The 15052-nt window shown below is 47.1% G+C and overlaps 1 protein-coding gene across 2 annotated transcripts; it reads right to left on the bottom strand.

Moving 5' to 3' along the window:
• Positions 1-264: 264 nt before the first annotated feature.
• On the bottom strand, positions 265-15045 carry LOC132453612 (ADP-ribosylation factor-binding protein GGA1-like). Of its 2 annotated transcripts, XM_060046577.1 has the most exons (17): positions 14858-15045; positions 13935-14019; positions 13593-13668; positions 11732-11830; positions 11493-11616; positions 9831-9931; positions 8885-8965; positions 8349-8486; positions 7979-8060; positions 7515-7625; positions 6659-6766; positions 6024-6088; positions 5333-5532; positions 4717-4916; positions 4194-4363; positions 2579-2689; positions 265-2052 (listed from the first exon to the last, which is right to left on the bottom strand). In XM_060046577.1, the coding sequence occupies exons 1-17, from the start codon at positions 14898-14900 to the stop codon at positions 1942-1944; spliced, it is 1905 nt and encodes a 634-aa protein (XP_059902560.1). In that variant the 5' UTR covers positions 14901-15045; the 3' UTR covers positions 265-1941. The 2 variants fall into 2 exon arrangements, with proteins under 2 accessions (XP_059902560.1, XP_059902562.1); XM_060046579.1 differs by lacking the exons at positions 13593-13668; positions 13935-14019; positions 14858-15045 and adding an exon at positions 12949-13572 and having other exon boundaries at positions 11732-11941.
• Between the last annotated feature and the right edge of the window lie 7 nt (positions 15046-15052).

The following is a 15052-nucleotide window of genomic DNA, read 5'->3' as shown; positions in this document are numbered from 1 at the left end:
CTGCAGAGAAGCAATGCCAGGATGACAGTTGCTCATTTGGGTGGGCCTGACCTTTGATCAATCAGGAGAATCTTAATGGTTTTCAAAACATCAACTGAGACAATCCATTTTACGTTTAGGGCATTTAGCAGACGTTTTTATCCAACTTAAAAGAAGTCCGTTTTTCAGAAGACAAACAGCATATCGCTGTTTCTTTTAACCATAACGTTCCTGAACATAAACAGGCTATGCAAACCAAACAAAACCAAAGAACGTGACATTAGGGCGCATTTATTTGGTTTTTATTCTTCAAATAAATTATCTTGTAAAGAAGTATCGTTCCAAAGAAAATAATTGTATTTCCCTTACATACAGTACATATATTCACTGCATTCTCTTAATCCCTTTTTCAGCAATGCCATTTTTGATCTTCACGTGTTTTACGTTTTGTGTGTTTTCTTGCAAATGTACATAATTGCATAATCCTTTTATTTACAAGGAGAGGAGAGAAGATAGCGACAGACATCAGAGTGCAGAAGAAGGGAACGGGCCGGGCAGAGGCAGAGCGTCCAGCTGACCTCCAGGAACCTCAGGCCCGCTGCTCTGATACCCAGGGCTGGCCAACTTGGTAAGTGCAAAACGGAAAGCAGAGAAGTGCGTGCAAGTACAGGTCATGTGAAAGAAGCCTCTTAATTCATATATTATTATACCCGTCAAATAAAAAGAAGAGTTTGATTGGCCTTACCAGCAGCGATCTACTCGATCAAATAGGAAGAAGCTCAAATATTTGCAGGCATTAATTTAGGCTGATCAGGATTTGGCTGGGATCTAAGGTCGCCTCCTGGGTTTAAACTATCCAGAACTAGAGGAGACGTTTGGGATGCTCGGGGGAAGCAGAGATAGCCGAGATATCATTGAGATGTTTCAGAGAGAGCTTATAGATCAGAGAGACCATATAGATATCAGAGAGAGATCAGAGACAGCAGAGAGATATCAAAGGGACATCAGAGAGACAGCAGATACAGCAGAGAGATCATAGACATCACAGAGAGAGCCTATAGATCAGAGACATCAGAGAGACATCAGAAGGACAGCAGAGAGACCATAGAGATATCAGAGAGAGATCAGAGACAGCAGAGAGATATCAAAGGGACATCAGAGAGACAGCAGATACAGCAGAGAGATCATAGACATCACAGAGGGAGCCTATAGATCAGAGACATCAGAGAGACATCAGAAGGACAGCAGAGAGACCATAGAGATATCAGAGAGAGATCAGAGACAGCAGAGAGATATCGAAGGGACATCAGAGAGACAGCAGATACAGCAGAGAGATCATAGACATCACAGAGGGAGCCTATAGATCAGAGACATCAGAGAGACATCAGAAGGACAGCAGAGAGACCATAGAGATATCAGAGAGAGATCAGAGACAGCAGAGAGATATCGAAGGGACATCAGAGAGACAGCAGATACAGCAGAGAGATCATAGACATCACAGAGAGAGCCTATAGATCGGAGACATCAGAGAGACATCAGAAGGACAGCAGAGAGATCATAGAGATATCAGAGAGACCGTAGAGATGATCATTCTAACAGCACTCCACAGTAATGAAGACACACTTAATAAACCATTGAATTGTTCAGATGTCTAGACTGAAGCGTTCCGTGGTTCCGGTCCCCAGTAAAGCCAGCAGACAACTTATTGACCTTGTGAGGGATAAAGTTGACATCAGGGGACAACAGAGAGGGACGCAGTAGACATGTCTACTGAAGCAGGAACACAGGAATGAAGGAGTAAAAACAAAGAAAGGCACAAGTTAGAAGCTACTTCCAGAAACGCTCTCACATCAGTTCATCACCCCACCACCGACACTTAACCGTTTAAAAAAATAAATGATTGGTTATTCTTGGCCAGACTCCCGACGAATGATTCCCAGGGAGGATGGTGAGTGCTCTCCACTAAAGGTTTCCCCAGCTGTCAGGAGGAGGGAATTCTTCGACGTCTCCGGATTCGTCGTGCGACTTGTCTCCCAAGTTGAACGTCAGCTTGTATCTCAACCGCACCTTCTCCTGGAAGACAACAGAACACCAGCGAGCAGTTAGGGGCCGTCGGGTTTGCTGCCGGAGGTTCGTTATCAGCGGCTCACCACACGAAGGAGAAACGAAAAGCAAATGCCAACTGGATGCAGAAGATGAATTAGGAATTAAACAACTTAGTCTGATTCTGGGTAAGACAGGCAAAGGCCAAATCCACAGATATCTTGACGTTTCCATTTAACGAAACACACATCAGCCCGAATCGAGCAACTGAGCATAAATAAACAAACACCCATTGGTTCCACTTCAAAGTGGATCATCTTAAGTAAATACTTCAGTAGTATGTTCTTTCATACATAGTCTTTATAGTCTTAACGAAACCTTATGATTAATACGCCCTAAAAATGTATCACAATATGTAGTTTAACACATTTAAACGTAAACCACTACTAAAGTACTAATCGTATGTATAGTAACATCAGTGTAGTGACAGCGGTCCACAAGGGGGCGTTGTGGAGCTGAGGGGGCCTAGTGGGGGGGTGGGGGGGGCGGGGGGTACCTGCTGGGGGTTGGCCAGCAGCAGGATCTGGGTGATGGCGGCCGGGGGGAGGACGGGGTTGAAGGCCGGGAGGTCGGTCCCCGAGGGGGGCTGGAGCCTCACCTTCATCACCTGCAGTGAGGAACACACACACACACACACACACACACACACACACACACACACACACACACACACACACACACACACACACACACACACACACACACACACACACACACACACACACACACACACACACACACACACACACACACACACACGGGACCTTTATGGAATTCATTAACATTCAGGGCGTTTAGCAGACGCCGTTATCCAAAGAAACTCACAATAAGTCCATTTGTCAGAAGAAGAGAAACGACAATCTCTGTCGGTAAAGTAAGGATGTTCATAGAACCAAGTGCCAAGCACTAACCATCACTAGGTTAACCCATTCCCCGTACACAACACAGATAGCTAGGATAAGATGCTACGATCCCAAGTACTATTTAAGTGCAATGACGTTCATTAAGTGTGTACATTAAGTTCCAGGACGTACAACATACATTAAGTGCGTAAGAGGGGGGAGGGGGGTGAGGGGGGGGGCTATGCAGAGTCCAGGTGAACTCTGAACAGGTGGGTCTTGAGTATTCTGCGGTCCTGATATCGGCAGGGAGCTCGTTCCACCACTGGAATTCACGCCTTAACAAAGAGCTTCAGCGATGGCAGGGAGTAGAATAAATATCACATGATTGTGGTGGTGCCTGGCCCAGGTGGAAATAATGTTCATAACATTACGAACACTGATGCTATTAATAACACGATAGGGGAACCCCTGATGTACTTCCTCTTGGGTAAATCTAGCAGATGTTTTGTTCCAAAGCGACATTCTCAGAGATACAAAGCAGGCTGAGAAAAAAATCAAAGCATACAATCCATACTGGAGTGGTTCCAAAAGCGCTGCTGAAGCAATTTTCTAAAATCCAAAAGGATAAAGTGCAGAGTGGCTATAGAGGCCGCTGGGATATAGATTCATATCTTAATGAGTGGTGCATAACCAGAGTGAGAAACCCAGAACAGAACACACATCCTGCCTGGTCCCGCGAGGTCAGCGTAAGTTCCAACGTTACTTTAAGTGTGGTGTTCAGAGTTCGAAGAGATTCTGCATAGCCTTATTGTATGTTGTACATCCTGGCACTTAATGTACACTCATTGTATGTTGTAAGTCCTGGCACTTAATGTACACACTTATCATATGTTGTACGTCCTGGCACTTAGAAATAACACTTAGCATCGTGTAGCATCTTACCCTGGCTATCTGTGTTGTATACGGGGAATGGGTTAACCTAGTGATGGTTAGTGCTTGGCACTAGGTTCTATGAACATCCTTACTGTACCGACAGAGATATATTGTTGTTTCTCTTTCTTCTGACACTCGCTCTGGATAACAGCGTCTGCTAAATGCCCTTATTGTAAATGTGAACGTTAGAACGTTAAAGTAACGTTAAACAAAACACAATCCTTCCTCGTTAACGTCGTGGCTTGGATCACGATTCGCTCCACCTTGTCTGTCATCACGTTGCATCGAACCAATCCCTCAACAGGCGGGCGCTCGGACCCCACCGGGGGGGCTCACCTTGGGCACGGCCGACTGGAAGCGGACGCTGGAGATGGGCAGAGGGGCGGAGGAGAGCATGGAGATGATCACCACCAGCACGTCCGGCCGCGACCGCGGACACTCCCGCGCAAAGTGGAACAGCACCCGGAGGCCGTGCTGGTCAAACACCGTCACGGGCAGCAGGCTACCTGGAGGGGCAAGCAGGCAGAGCCTCAGGACTACACTCTTACAGTTTACCCAGGACTGTATTGATGTCGCGCTTTCCCAACCAGGGGCCACTCAAAGATCTTTACAACACTGCCTCACATTCACCCGTTCATGCACACGTTCACACACCGACGGCGGAGTCGGCCCCGCAGGGCGACAGCCAGCTGGTCAGGAGCAGTCAGGGTGAGGCGTCTCGCTCAGGGACACCTCGACACTCAGCTAGGAGAAGCCGGGGATCGGACTAGTGACCGTCGGGTTACCAGCCGACCCGCTCTGCCTCCTGAGCCCCATGCCGCCCCCGGCCGTGAGGACTGAAGGACGCTGAAGGACTCACTTGGTTTGATGGACTCCAGGGGCACCGCCACGTCCGCTAGAGAGATGGCGCTCTGGGGGTCCCTAGGACAGAGGTCGTGGGGGAGACTGGAGCTCGGACTGGGAGTGGTGGTCACGGCACTGGGAGCCGTGCCGGAGCTGTGGTGGGACTGGGTCTGGAGGTCTCTCAAGGTGAGTTTGGACTGGGTTTGGGATTTGTCCCTGTGGAGAACACAAACATTATGACCAGGTGTTCAGAGTTCACCTGAACACCTGTGTTCTCTGCCTAGGCTCGCCCCCCCCCCCCCCCCCCACCCCTCTTACGCACTTATGGTGTGTTTCACGTCCTGGAACTTCAACATAGTACTTAGGCCCAATCCCATTTCTACCCCTTACCCCTTCCCCTTACCCCTTCAAAACAAGGGGGAGGGGTAAGGGGTAGAAATGTGATTGGGCCTTAGTATCACGTAGCATCTTATCTTAGCTACCTGTATCTCTATGTATACGGGGAATGGGTTAACCTAGTTCTAGTTAGTGCTTGGCACTTGTTCCTATGAACATCCTTACTGCACCGACAGACATATATTGTGGTGTCTTTCTTCTTCTCATTGCCGCTCTGGATAAAGGCGTCTGCTCACCATTTGACCTGCTGGCTCTCCGGGGGCAGGGACTGCTGCAGCAGGCTCTTCCCCAGGACGTCCAGCCCGTCCAGGGGGCTGGGCGGGGCGGCGGGGGCCTCTGGCGCCGGGGGGGGTGCGGGGAGACAGGAGAGGGTCACGGCGGGCAGCAGCAGCGCCCCCTGGGGGGCCGGGGCCGCCGGCTCGGCCCCGTCACACGACTGCAGGGACGCACAACACACATTTAGTTAATGAGTGTTTGACTAAATGTTAAACATACTCATACTTACAATAAGTACATTTGTCAGAAGAAAGAGAAACAACAATATATCTCTGTCGGTACAGTAAGGATGTTCATGGTTAGTGCCAAGCACTAACCATCACTAGGTTAACCCATTCCCCGTACACAACACAGATTGCTAGGGTAAGATGCTACACGATGCTAAGTACTGGTTTTAAATGCAAGTTTAAAGGCGCCTACTTTGAACCCAAATAAAATGTTTTTTGTAATTCATTTTACAGCAGCGTTCCACAAGCTGAGAGGTCATTCATCTAGAAACACGCTGCATTACAGGTAAACATGACCGTGACCTTTAACCTAACAATTGTGTGGGTAACCCCTCCCCATATCAACAATGATAGCTCCACCAGCCTGTACAACATGGCAGAAGGTTGGGGGTTTGAACATGGGTTCATTGTTGTTTGAACCTACCTGGAACGTGTTGAAGTCTCCTAACTGAGAGCCGGAGAAGGAGTTTGAGGTTGCCTCGTTGAGACCTAGAGAAGCCATCAGAACAGTTAACAGTGATGCTAATGAGGGGAGAGGTTTCAGTGGCTGGGCGCGAGCCAGGGTAGTGAACCAACAGGTTAGTGTCCTCGCACGTTTGTCAGCTTCATTCAGCTGCATGTTCTGGAAGTGATTAGCATCGCTTCAAACAACCCTCACTTCAAACACGGGGAATGAAAGTGGAGACAAGGAGGCTGTGAGAGAGACTAAGAGCTAAAAGACGTCTTCTATTGTACAAACATTGCTTGTTAAAGGGGTGATAATGTGACACCAGGTGTAAGTGTGATTAGCCGTGACAAGCCGTTTGAAAATCGGCCTTTTCCAGCGCCCACAAGTGCACCTAGATGTACACTGCATAGATCAGTCTACCGGCCTACCAGGTGGACTGTAGCAAACGTTGCAGATCTATACATCAAGCATCTGGGTGGACACGGCCACTAGTGATGTCACTAGGTCACAAGGAAGGGCCGATCTTCAAGCTCTTTGTAACGGCTGACACGTGACACTCACACGTGACCTGGTGGCGTAATATCACCCCTGGGATTGAGTATCCTCCTCACCGAGAGACATGAGCTCCTCGTCCAGCAGGCTGAGGGCGGGGTCCAGGGTGGGGGCGGACAGGGAGGTGTCCAGGCCCGTGAGGTCTAGGAGGGCGTTGCCACTGCTGCCTGTTTGGACCCAGAACATACCATCAAATCCTCGGCCTTTAAAGAAACCACTCAACCACCGTCGTAAAGGTGCGTGCCAAGAACAGATAATCAAACGAGACATTCAAATAAAATAAGTCAATTAAATGTTATTAGTACAGCGCTTAAATCACAGTTACAGTCTCAAAGGGCTTAACAGGCTGTGTGTTTATGACCCCCCCCTGTCCCTAGCCCCCCAGAGGGCAAGAAAAAACTCCCTTAATTAGCAAGGAAGGAATCTAGAGAAGGAACGCAGACTGGGGGATCCCTCCTTCAGAGTGGGGGGATCCCTCCTTCAGAGTGGGGGGGTCCCTCCTTCAGAGTGGGGGGTCCCTCCTTCAGAGTGGGGGGTCCCTCCTTCAGAGTGGGGGGATCCCTCCTTCAGAGTGGGGGATCCCTCCTTCAGAGTGGGGGGGTCCCTCCTTCAGAGTGGGGGGTCCCTCCTTCAGAGGGGGGGTCCCTCCTTCAGAGCGGGGGGTTCCCTCCTTCAGAGGGGGGGATCCCTCCTTCAGAGCGGGGGGTTCCCTCCTTCAGAGTGGGGGGATCCCTCCTTCAGAGCGGGGGGATCCCTCCTTCAGAGTGGGGGATCCCTCCTTCAGAGTGGGGGGGTCCCTCCTTCAGAGGGGGGGATCCCTCCTTCAGAGTGGGGGGTCCCTCCTTCAGAGCGGGGGGATCAGGAGAGTGACGGTAAGGGTGAGGACAGATAGAACAGCTCCCCACACGGACCCACCTGGCAGTGGGCGCGGTGCGGCGGTCTCGCCGTTCATCTCCTCTCCCTTGACCAGCTGTCGGTACAGGTTGATGACCTGCGTCAGGCTGTCGTTGGCCTGCAGGATCTCAGCTGTAACACAGGCCGTTGCAATCCTCCTTCAATGGTTTTACCACCAACTTCACTTACAGAGCACTAAATTGTGTCCTATTTCCCACCTGTTAGAGGGTACAGATCTTACAAGGCTATTCCCGTACATGCTGGCCCTTTGTCAGTTTGAGTCTAAACACAATTCTTGACACTAATCAAAGAGCTTCGATTGTAATGTGAATCTGGAGATCAATCACTATGCAGCAGATCTATTAGCGAGGGAGTCTGATATAATTATGCTCCCCCATCATCATTGCTATTGTGCATTACCTCCTATTGTACAGTCCACTGTCTGAACCCTCTCACACCATCACAGCAGTCATCATCCCTCTCACCTAAGGCCTCATCGTTGTCCTCCGTGTCACTAGCGAGACGGAACAGCGTGGGCCTCATCTTTTCACAGCGGTTATAAAGATCCTGCAAAAAAAAGAGACCCATTCTTTTGTAGACATATCACAATTTTAAATTGGCAATTTAATTGTATTTAATCTTTTAAGTTATCTTCATTTCGTTGAAATAATTTTGTTTGGAGGAGTAACAGCTACTTTTTGCAGAACATGTTCAGTCTGGTTCACGGTTGGCAGGTGAAGACCAGCATACCTTAACGAGCTCCTGCTGGCTGTGATTGGCTGTACCTTAACGAGCTCCTGCTGGCTGTGATTGGCTGTACCTTAACGAGCTCCTGCTGGCTGTGATTGGCTGTACCTTAACGAGCTCCTGCTGGCTGTGGGAGAAGCGGTCCTTGCTGTAGTTCTCCAGCAGCTGCCCCAGCAGGCTCACGCTCTCCTTCACTTCCTGGATAGCGTTCAGACGCTTGGACACCTTCTCTGTGCGTTTCTGGTCCTGAGCGGGGATAAACAACAATAGTGTTACAAAAGAACAAAGACTGGGAACTAAACACCACAAACAATGCCAATGATCAGGGAAGAACTGGAGAAATTATGAATGTTTTATTTATTCAGGCAGCAGAAATGTTTAAGGTCCAAATGCTAGTTATTTTGTCGCTGTACATATGTCTTGTATTTTCCATTCAACACATTTCCATCAATTAATTATTTGTTTGTCGTTCTACCACATGATGTCGGCCCACCCATCACGCTAATAGCCTCCAGGAAAGAGGGTTCCCCTTCCTTATACCCCCCCCCCCCCCCCCCCCCCCCGCCTGCCGCAGTGCCAAGCGTCAGGGGGTTCCTGTGAGATCCCAGCAGAGATAACCTCAGCTCACAATGACCGTGACTCACCTCCTGCACCATCTCGTTGATGAGCTTATTGGCCGCCCTCAGGTCCTCAGGGTGAGAGCTGTTGAGCAGGCGGGACAGCATCTACACAAACAGGAAGAGGAAGGAGGACGGGCACTCAACGCAGACCGCGAGTTCCTCCAGCCTCCTATTGTTACCTCGGTTCAATCAAGGTTCGGGGGCCGCATGTGGCTCAGGAGGAGGCAGCGCGAGTTGGCTGGAGAACGTAAGGTTGCTAGTTCGATCCCCGGCTCCTCCTAGCGGAGTGTCGAGGTGTCCCTGAGCAAACGCCTCACCCTGACTGCTCCTGATGAGCTGGCTGTCGCCTTGTGTGTATGTGTGTATGAATGGCTGAAGGCAATAATTGTAAAGTGCTTGAGAGGCCACGGGTTAGAAAAGCGCTGTCTAAATGCAGTCCATTCACCAGTTAAAGGTTGGGTATGGGATTTGCTAAACGCCAGCAGATTTTGAAAACACACAACTCAAATGGTCCTACCCCCCCTCTCCTTCAACGCTGACGCTGCCCATTCCAAGTACATGGACGCAATCATCCACAGATGCGCGAGATCGAGCCATTAGCTAGTTAGCTAGCTCCAGTAGCTATCGCAGGATAACAACAAACAGAACTTGCTCTGGGTCACGAGCTTTGAGTACGTGCACGAAGGGGTCACGCGCGGGGAGCGGGAGTGCAGTACGACCGTTTGATTGACGTACTTACTGTCCAATGCCACTTGGTGGGTCTGGAAATCATTGGCTGGAGTTTTTCGAGCCTGGCCCGTTCCACAGATGATTGACTTGTTTCATTTTCATGTCAGTACTTCTAACTCAGTGGCTGTAAGTGGGTTATGATAAGAATTTCAAGTAATTTTGCAAAAATGGCCAAAAAGGAGAATTCCATACCCAACCTTAAAGGTTTACCCCCGGATAACGACAGACGTCGGAGCCTTACCTTGGACTTCTCCTCGTCCTCGAACAAGGCGCTGGTGGCTCGGGGAGCGGGAGGGGGGAGGGCCGTGTCGTGAGGAAGCACCGGGTCCTGCTTCACAATACCTGGAACAATGGATTTCACGTTAAGAGCGTGCTTCACAATACCTGGAAGATCACAATGGATTTCAACTTAAGAGCGCGCCTGTCAACACTGGCCCGTTATTTACAGAGCAGGAGAATGAGGTTTACTGTTCTGTTAAACAGCACTTTGGAAGATATATTACAAAAGAGTAGAGAGCCGACAGATAATGGCGACAGCTAGGGCTGGGTATCAAGGCCAATTTCCTAAATCGATTAGATTTCAATTCATAAGGTTCTGAATCGATTAATCACGATTCGATTAGATTCAATATAATGAAAATGGCTCAACTGTGCTACAAAATACGAATGTACTCTATTTTTTCTCTTCACCTTAAACAACAGGTTTTAAGTGCAAAATTGTAAATTGGACAGTTTAAACTTGAGCTGTAAACAAAACTCAAGTCCCAAAAGTGCAATTTTGAAATTAGAAAGGAATTGCAAGTGAAAGTGTACTTGAACTACAACATCCCATCACTGCCAATTGCATTGAGGCATTGTTTATTAATGTGCAGAAATAATAATAACGGTAACAAAAAAAAAAACGATCTCATGCCCTATCATCGACATTGCAAAATTCTAGGGCCCGACCGATTTATCGGCCTGCCGATTTAATCGGCCGATTATAGCCTTTTTGAAAATAATCGGCATCGGCCAAAAAGACGCAGATTACAACCGATTTTTATTTTTTATTTTTTTTTTTTAAATGTTATTGCGATTAGTATCCTGCAGATTGCGCTCCTACTCGCCTTGCTAACTAACAACTTTAGCTGGAGTAAAAAAGAGGAGATTGAATTTTACCATACAACATGAAAGCACGCTCGCTCAGGCAGCTGCGCGCTCACCTCACCAATGTACACAAGACGCGTTGTTTGAGCATGTTGTGCCTGTTTTTCTTTAGGTCCCAGGCCATGTTAATTTGTTATACTGTAGACTCTAACGGTGAGACCATACTGCTCAGCACGCACGTGTTAGTCACTGCTCACGAGCGCAGCACATTGGGAGTTAGTTATTTATTTTACATTTTACATTACACTCATTTTTGACTGTAAATGTATTCTAAAACACTCAAAGGTTCTGCATTCAATTCACATATTCGTCAAAAGTGTTTAAAGTATATTTAAGGTATCAAAAACTACGTTTTATATGTTTTTTTTTTTGTTTTGTTTTTTTAATCGGCCGATTAAATCGTAATCGTAATTTTTCTCTGAAAATAATCGGCATCGGCACTCAAAAATCAATATCGGTCGGGCCCTACAAAATTCTAATGAAATCAATCCAAAATCGATTAAATCTTTTTTTTTTACCCAGCCCTAGTGACTACTGTTAACCATTACATAAATACTATGTGCTGAGATGGAGTACGATCGTGAAATATATTGAGTCTACGATACAAAGAGCTCAGGGACAGATCACGTATCACCTACACTGATAATCTCCAGACGGATCTGAACTCTGAGAGGGAGACGTTGACCTCGGCTGGATGAAAGTGGTACATTCATACATCTAGGTTCTGCGTTCTACACCAGGCTTCAGGTAGACCCACCCTGTTTCTTCAGCATCTGATAGGCGTCTGCTATCTTTGTCTCCTCGGGAAGGCCCAGGGTCCAGCTGAACATCACCTCCAGAACCTTCTTTTTCACAGGTTCCGGGGCTCTGGAACCCAAGTACTGCACCACAGGGATTCAAAAGGGTTGCGTCCCAGAGTCACACTTCTCTGCACATTAGCCGTTTTCACAGTTGTCAGCTTGCTTGCAAAAGAGGAAGCCATGATCTAAGCATTACCTTGGGTGAGACCACTTTGATGAGCTCATTCAGGAAGCGAAACTTTGCCACTTCGGTGTGAAACCGCTTCCCGCAGTTCTTCATGCACGTCTCGAGAAGCTGGGGGGAAGCAATGCACACGCTCGACAAAAACCCGATACCATACCCCATACTCCATTCATTTGGCAGCAGCTTTTGACTGGAACACCACTCAAGACACCCTCAAACGTAATAATAATAATAATAATACATTTAATTTAGAGGCGCCTTTCAAGACACCCAAGGTCACCTTACAGAGCATATAGTCATCATTCAAAACTATGTAAAACAGACTAGGAATAAAAGGAAAACAGAGGTTAAACATGAAGAATAATAATAATTAATAACACTCAAAGACGCCTAAAGTGAAGGGGGGACCTCACTAACCACCACCAATATGTAGCACCCACTTGGGTGATGCACGGCAGCCAATCGGTGCCAGAACGCTCACTACACACCAGCTTGAGGTGGAGAGTTAGGGATGAGGTGGAGAGTGAGTGAAAAGAACATTTAAACACTATCGACCATATTTAAACACTGTCGATCACATTTAAACAATATCGACCACATGTAAACACTATCGACCACATTTAAACACTATCGACCATATTTAAACACTATGGACCACATGTAAACCCTATCGACCACATGTAAACACTATCGCCCACATTTAAACACTATCACCCACATTTAAACACTATGGACCACATTTAAACATGTAAACCCTATCGACCACATGTAAACACTATCGCCCACATTTAAACACTATCGCCCACATTTAAACACTATGGACCACATTTAAACATGTAAACCCTATCGACCACATTTAAACACTATCGACCACATCCAAACACCATCACCCACATTTAAACACTATGGACCACACGTAAACCCTATCGACCACATTTAAACACTATCGCCCATTTAAACACTATCACCCACATTTAAACACTATGGACCACACGTAAACCCTATCGACCACATTTAAACACTATCGACCACATGTAAACCCTATCGACCATATATAAACACTATCGACCACATTTAAACATGTAAACCCTATCGACCACAATTAAACACTATCGACCACAATTAAACACTATCGACCACATTTAAACATGTAAACCCTATCGACCACATTTAAACACTATCGACCACATCCAAACACCATCGACCACATTTAAACACTCTCCTGCGTACTGCTTCTGTATAACAGTCTGCGTTCAAGCAGAAGCTTTACAATATATTAGTAGAGCCCTCCTGCTCAAGTTGATCCCGAGTTTCTCACTTGCATTGCCCCTTCACACACAATATAACATGTCACTTAATTTATTTTTTTCCACCCATTCACACGCATCTGCTCGCACACGCACATCCCGATCATTTGTGTATTTGTAATTTGTTATCTGTACTCCTGTTTGGTCCTCTTTGACCAGATCAGTATAGAGAATAAGAAACTGTTCTTAATTGTTTTTTATCTGGAAATACAAAGGTTACAACATACAAGACTTGTTCATGGAGGTCCTATGAGAAAGCCATAGCAATAAGGCCAAAGACGGCAGAAATATACATTTTTAAAGTGAAATATATGCATGTCTCCGATGTCTAAACAGGTATAACGTGGGGTCAAAACAACGTAGCCTGGGCTCATGGGAATATGGCTACTAAGAGTAGATTCCATAGTACCATTGTCTTATCATTAATACAATCATATTGTTATCATCAGATCGATTTGCAGAAACATACAGACATAACATCCATACGGAGCTCATTTGCAGCGTCATGTGATGGTGAAGGCTAGTTAAAGACAGGCTTTCTCCCGTCTTTAACAAAGCGGCCCTACCGTGAGCGCCTGCAAGGCCTCCCACTCCTGGGGAGACTGGATCTTGTGTGCCAGGAGCCGGGTGGCCAGCTGGGGTCTGACGATACATTAGAACACATCATATGTTTGGCTGTTTCTGATCCGGTAAACGCTAGGGCGCACATACAGTATCTACCATGCACTCCAACTGAAGCAATGGCACAATACAATTAATCGTAGCAGAACACCGTAGTAGATAAGTATAGTTTGTGGATTTTTGTTTAAATCAGGGTTTGAAATGTAAAGCATGATTTTAGTATTTAACCAAGAACATAGATAGGTTCATAGCCATTATTAAATCCACACGAGTTGAACAAGACCTACCCTTCTGTTTCGTTGTTGAGTAGGTCCCAAAACGCTTTGATACTTTCCCAGTCATTCTCTTTATTCATTGGATTCGTGGCTTTATCTAATTAAAGATAAAGACACAACGATTGGCGTCATTCTTTGGGCCATGTTTTGAATGTATGGTTGCTTTGTTGCAATGAGCATTACTGGCCAGCATTAGTAATGTACTATGTGTTAAATTAGTCACAGTTTATTTCAGTTTGAGTGTCATAAACAGCAGCACTAGTATATAATTATCACCAATCAACTTTGCGGTCAGGAGAATCAAAGCTAGCATGTCAGCGAATCCTCGATATGTGACCGCTTGCGTTTGAGCAAACATCCCTACAGAGCTGTCAAACAAAACGGCGACTTATATCGAGAATAACTCCATGAAGCACACAGGGTGATGAAGGTGTAAGTCTGTCCAGGTGTAAATTAGTCAGTCCAGCTGTCAGTCAGTCCAGGTGTAAGATAGTCAGTCCAGCTGTAAGTCAGTCCAGGTGTAAGTCATTCAGGTGTCAGTAGGTCAAGGTGTCAGTCAGTCCAGTTTTTAGTCGGCCAAGGTATCAGTCAGTCCAGGTCAGTCAGTCCAGGTGTCAGTCAGCCCAGGTGTCAGTCAGCCCAGGTGTCAGTTAGTCCAGGTGTAAATAAGTCGTTCCAGGAGTAAGTCAGTCACTCCAGGTGTCAGTCGGTCCAGTTGTCAGTCGGTCCAGGTGTCAGTCGGTCCAGGTGTCAGATGATGTCTGTCCACTCTGGGCTTGATGTCATTTCCCCTCGACTCGTCTGTCCGCTCTCGCGAGTTTAAACATGATCTTAGCGGATATTAATAAACGCTAAATAAGAATACAGCTGTACAGAACATAGCGGACAGGGTGATGGTACCGAGGTGATGGTGAACGTGGTGTGTGATGACTTACTGATAAGCGACTCCAAGCTCGCCTCATCCGGAGGCGCCGCCATGTTTCGGTGATTTCACAGTATCGCGGATCCTCTCGCGATACTTCGTCTCCTATCAGAACGTCTTTAGGCACGGCCCCCCTACTGGCCGGGACGGGCTTCTCGCGATACCTTCGTCTCCTATCAGAACGCTGTTCGGCCCTCTAGCGACCGGG

The sequence above is a fragment of the Gadus macrocephalus genome, chromosome 3, assembly GCF_031168955.1.
Source record: "Gadus macrocephalus chromosome 3, ASM3116895v1".
Taxonomy (NCBI): domain Eukaryota; kingdom Metazoa; phylum Chordata; class Actinopteri; order Gadiformes; family Gadidae; genus Gadus; species Gadus macrocephalus.
The sequence above is the reverse complement of the archived record's forward strand: the minus strand, read 5'-3'. Positions and strand labels throughout refer to the sequence as shown.

What these genes read in the sequence shown, in the direction of transcription:
- LOC132453612 (XM_060046577.1), bottom strand. Translation starts at nt 14,900, where the DNA reads ATGGCGGCGCCTCCGGATGAGGCGAGCTTGGAGTCGCTTATCA. An exon ending in AGGCCTTGCAGGCGCTCACG is followed by an intron (nt 11,831 to 13,592) that starts GTAGGGCCGCTT and finishes GCTTCCCCCCAG; the next exon opens with CTTCTCGAGACGTGCATGAA. An exon ending in TCAAAGTGGTCTCACCCAAG is followed by an intron (nt 11,617 to 11,731) that starts GTAATGCTTAGA and finishes CCTGTGGTGCAG; the next exon opens with TACTTGGGTTCCAGAGCCCC.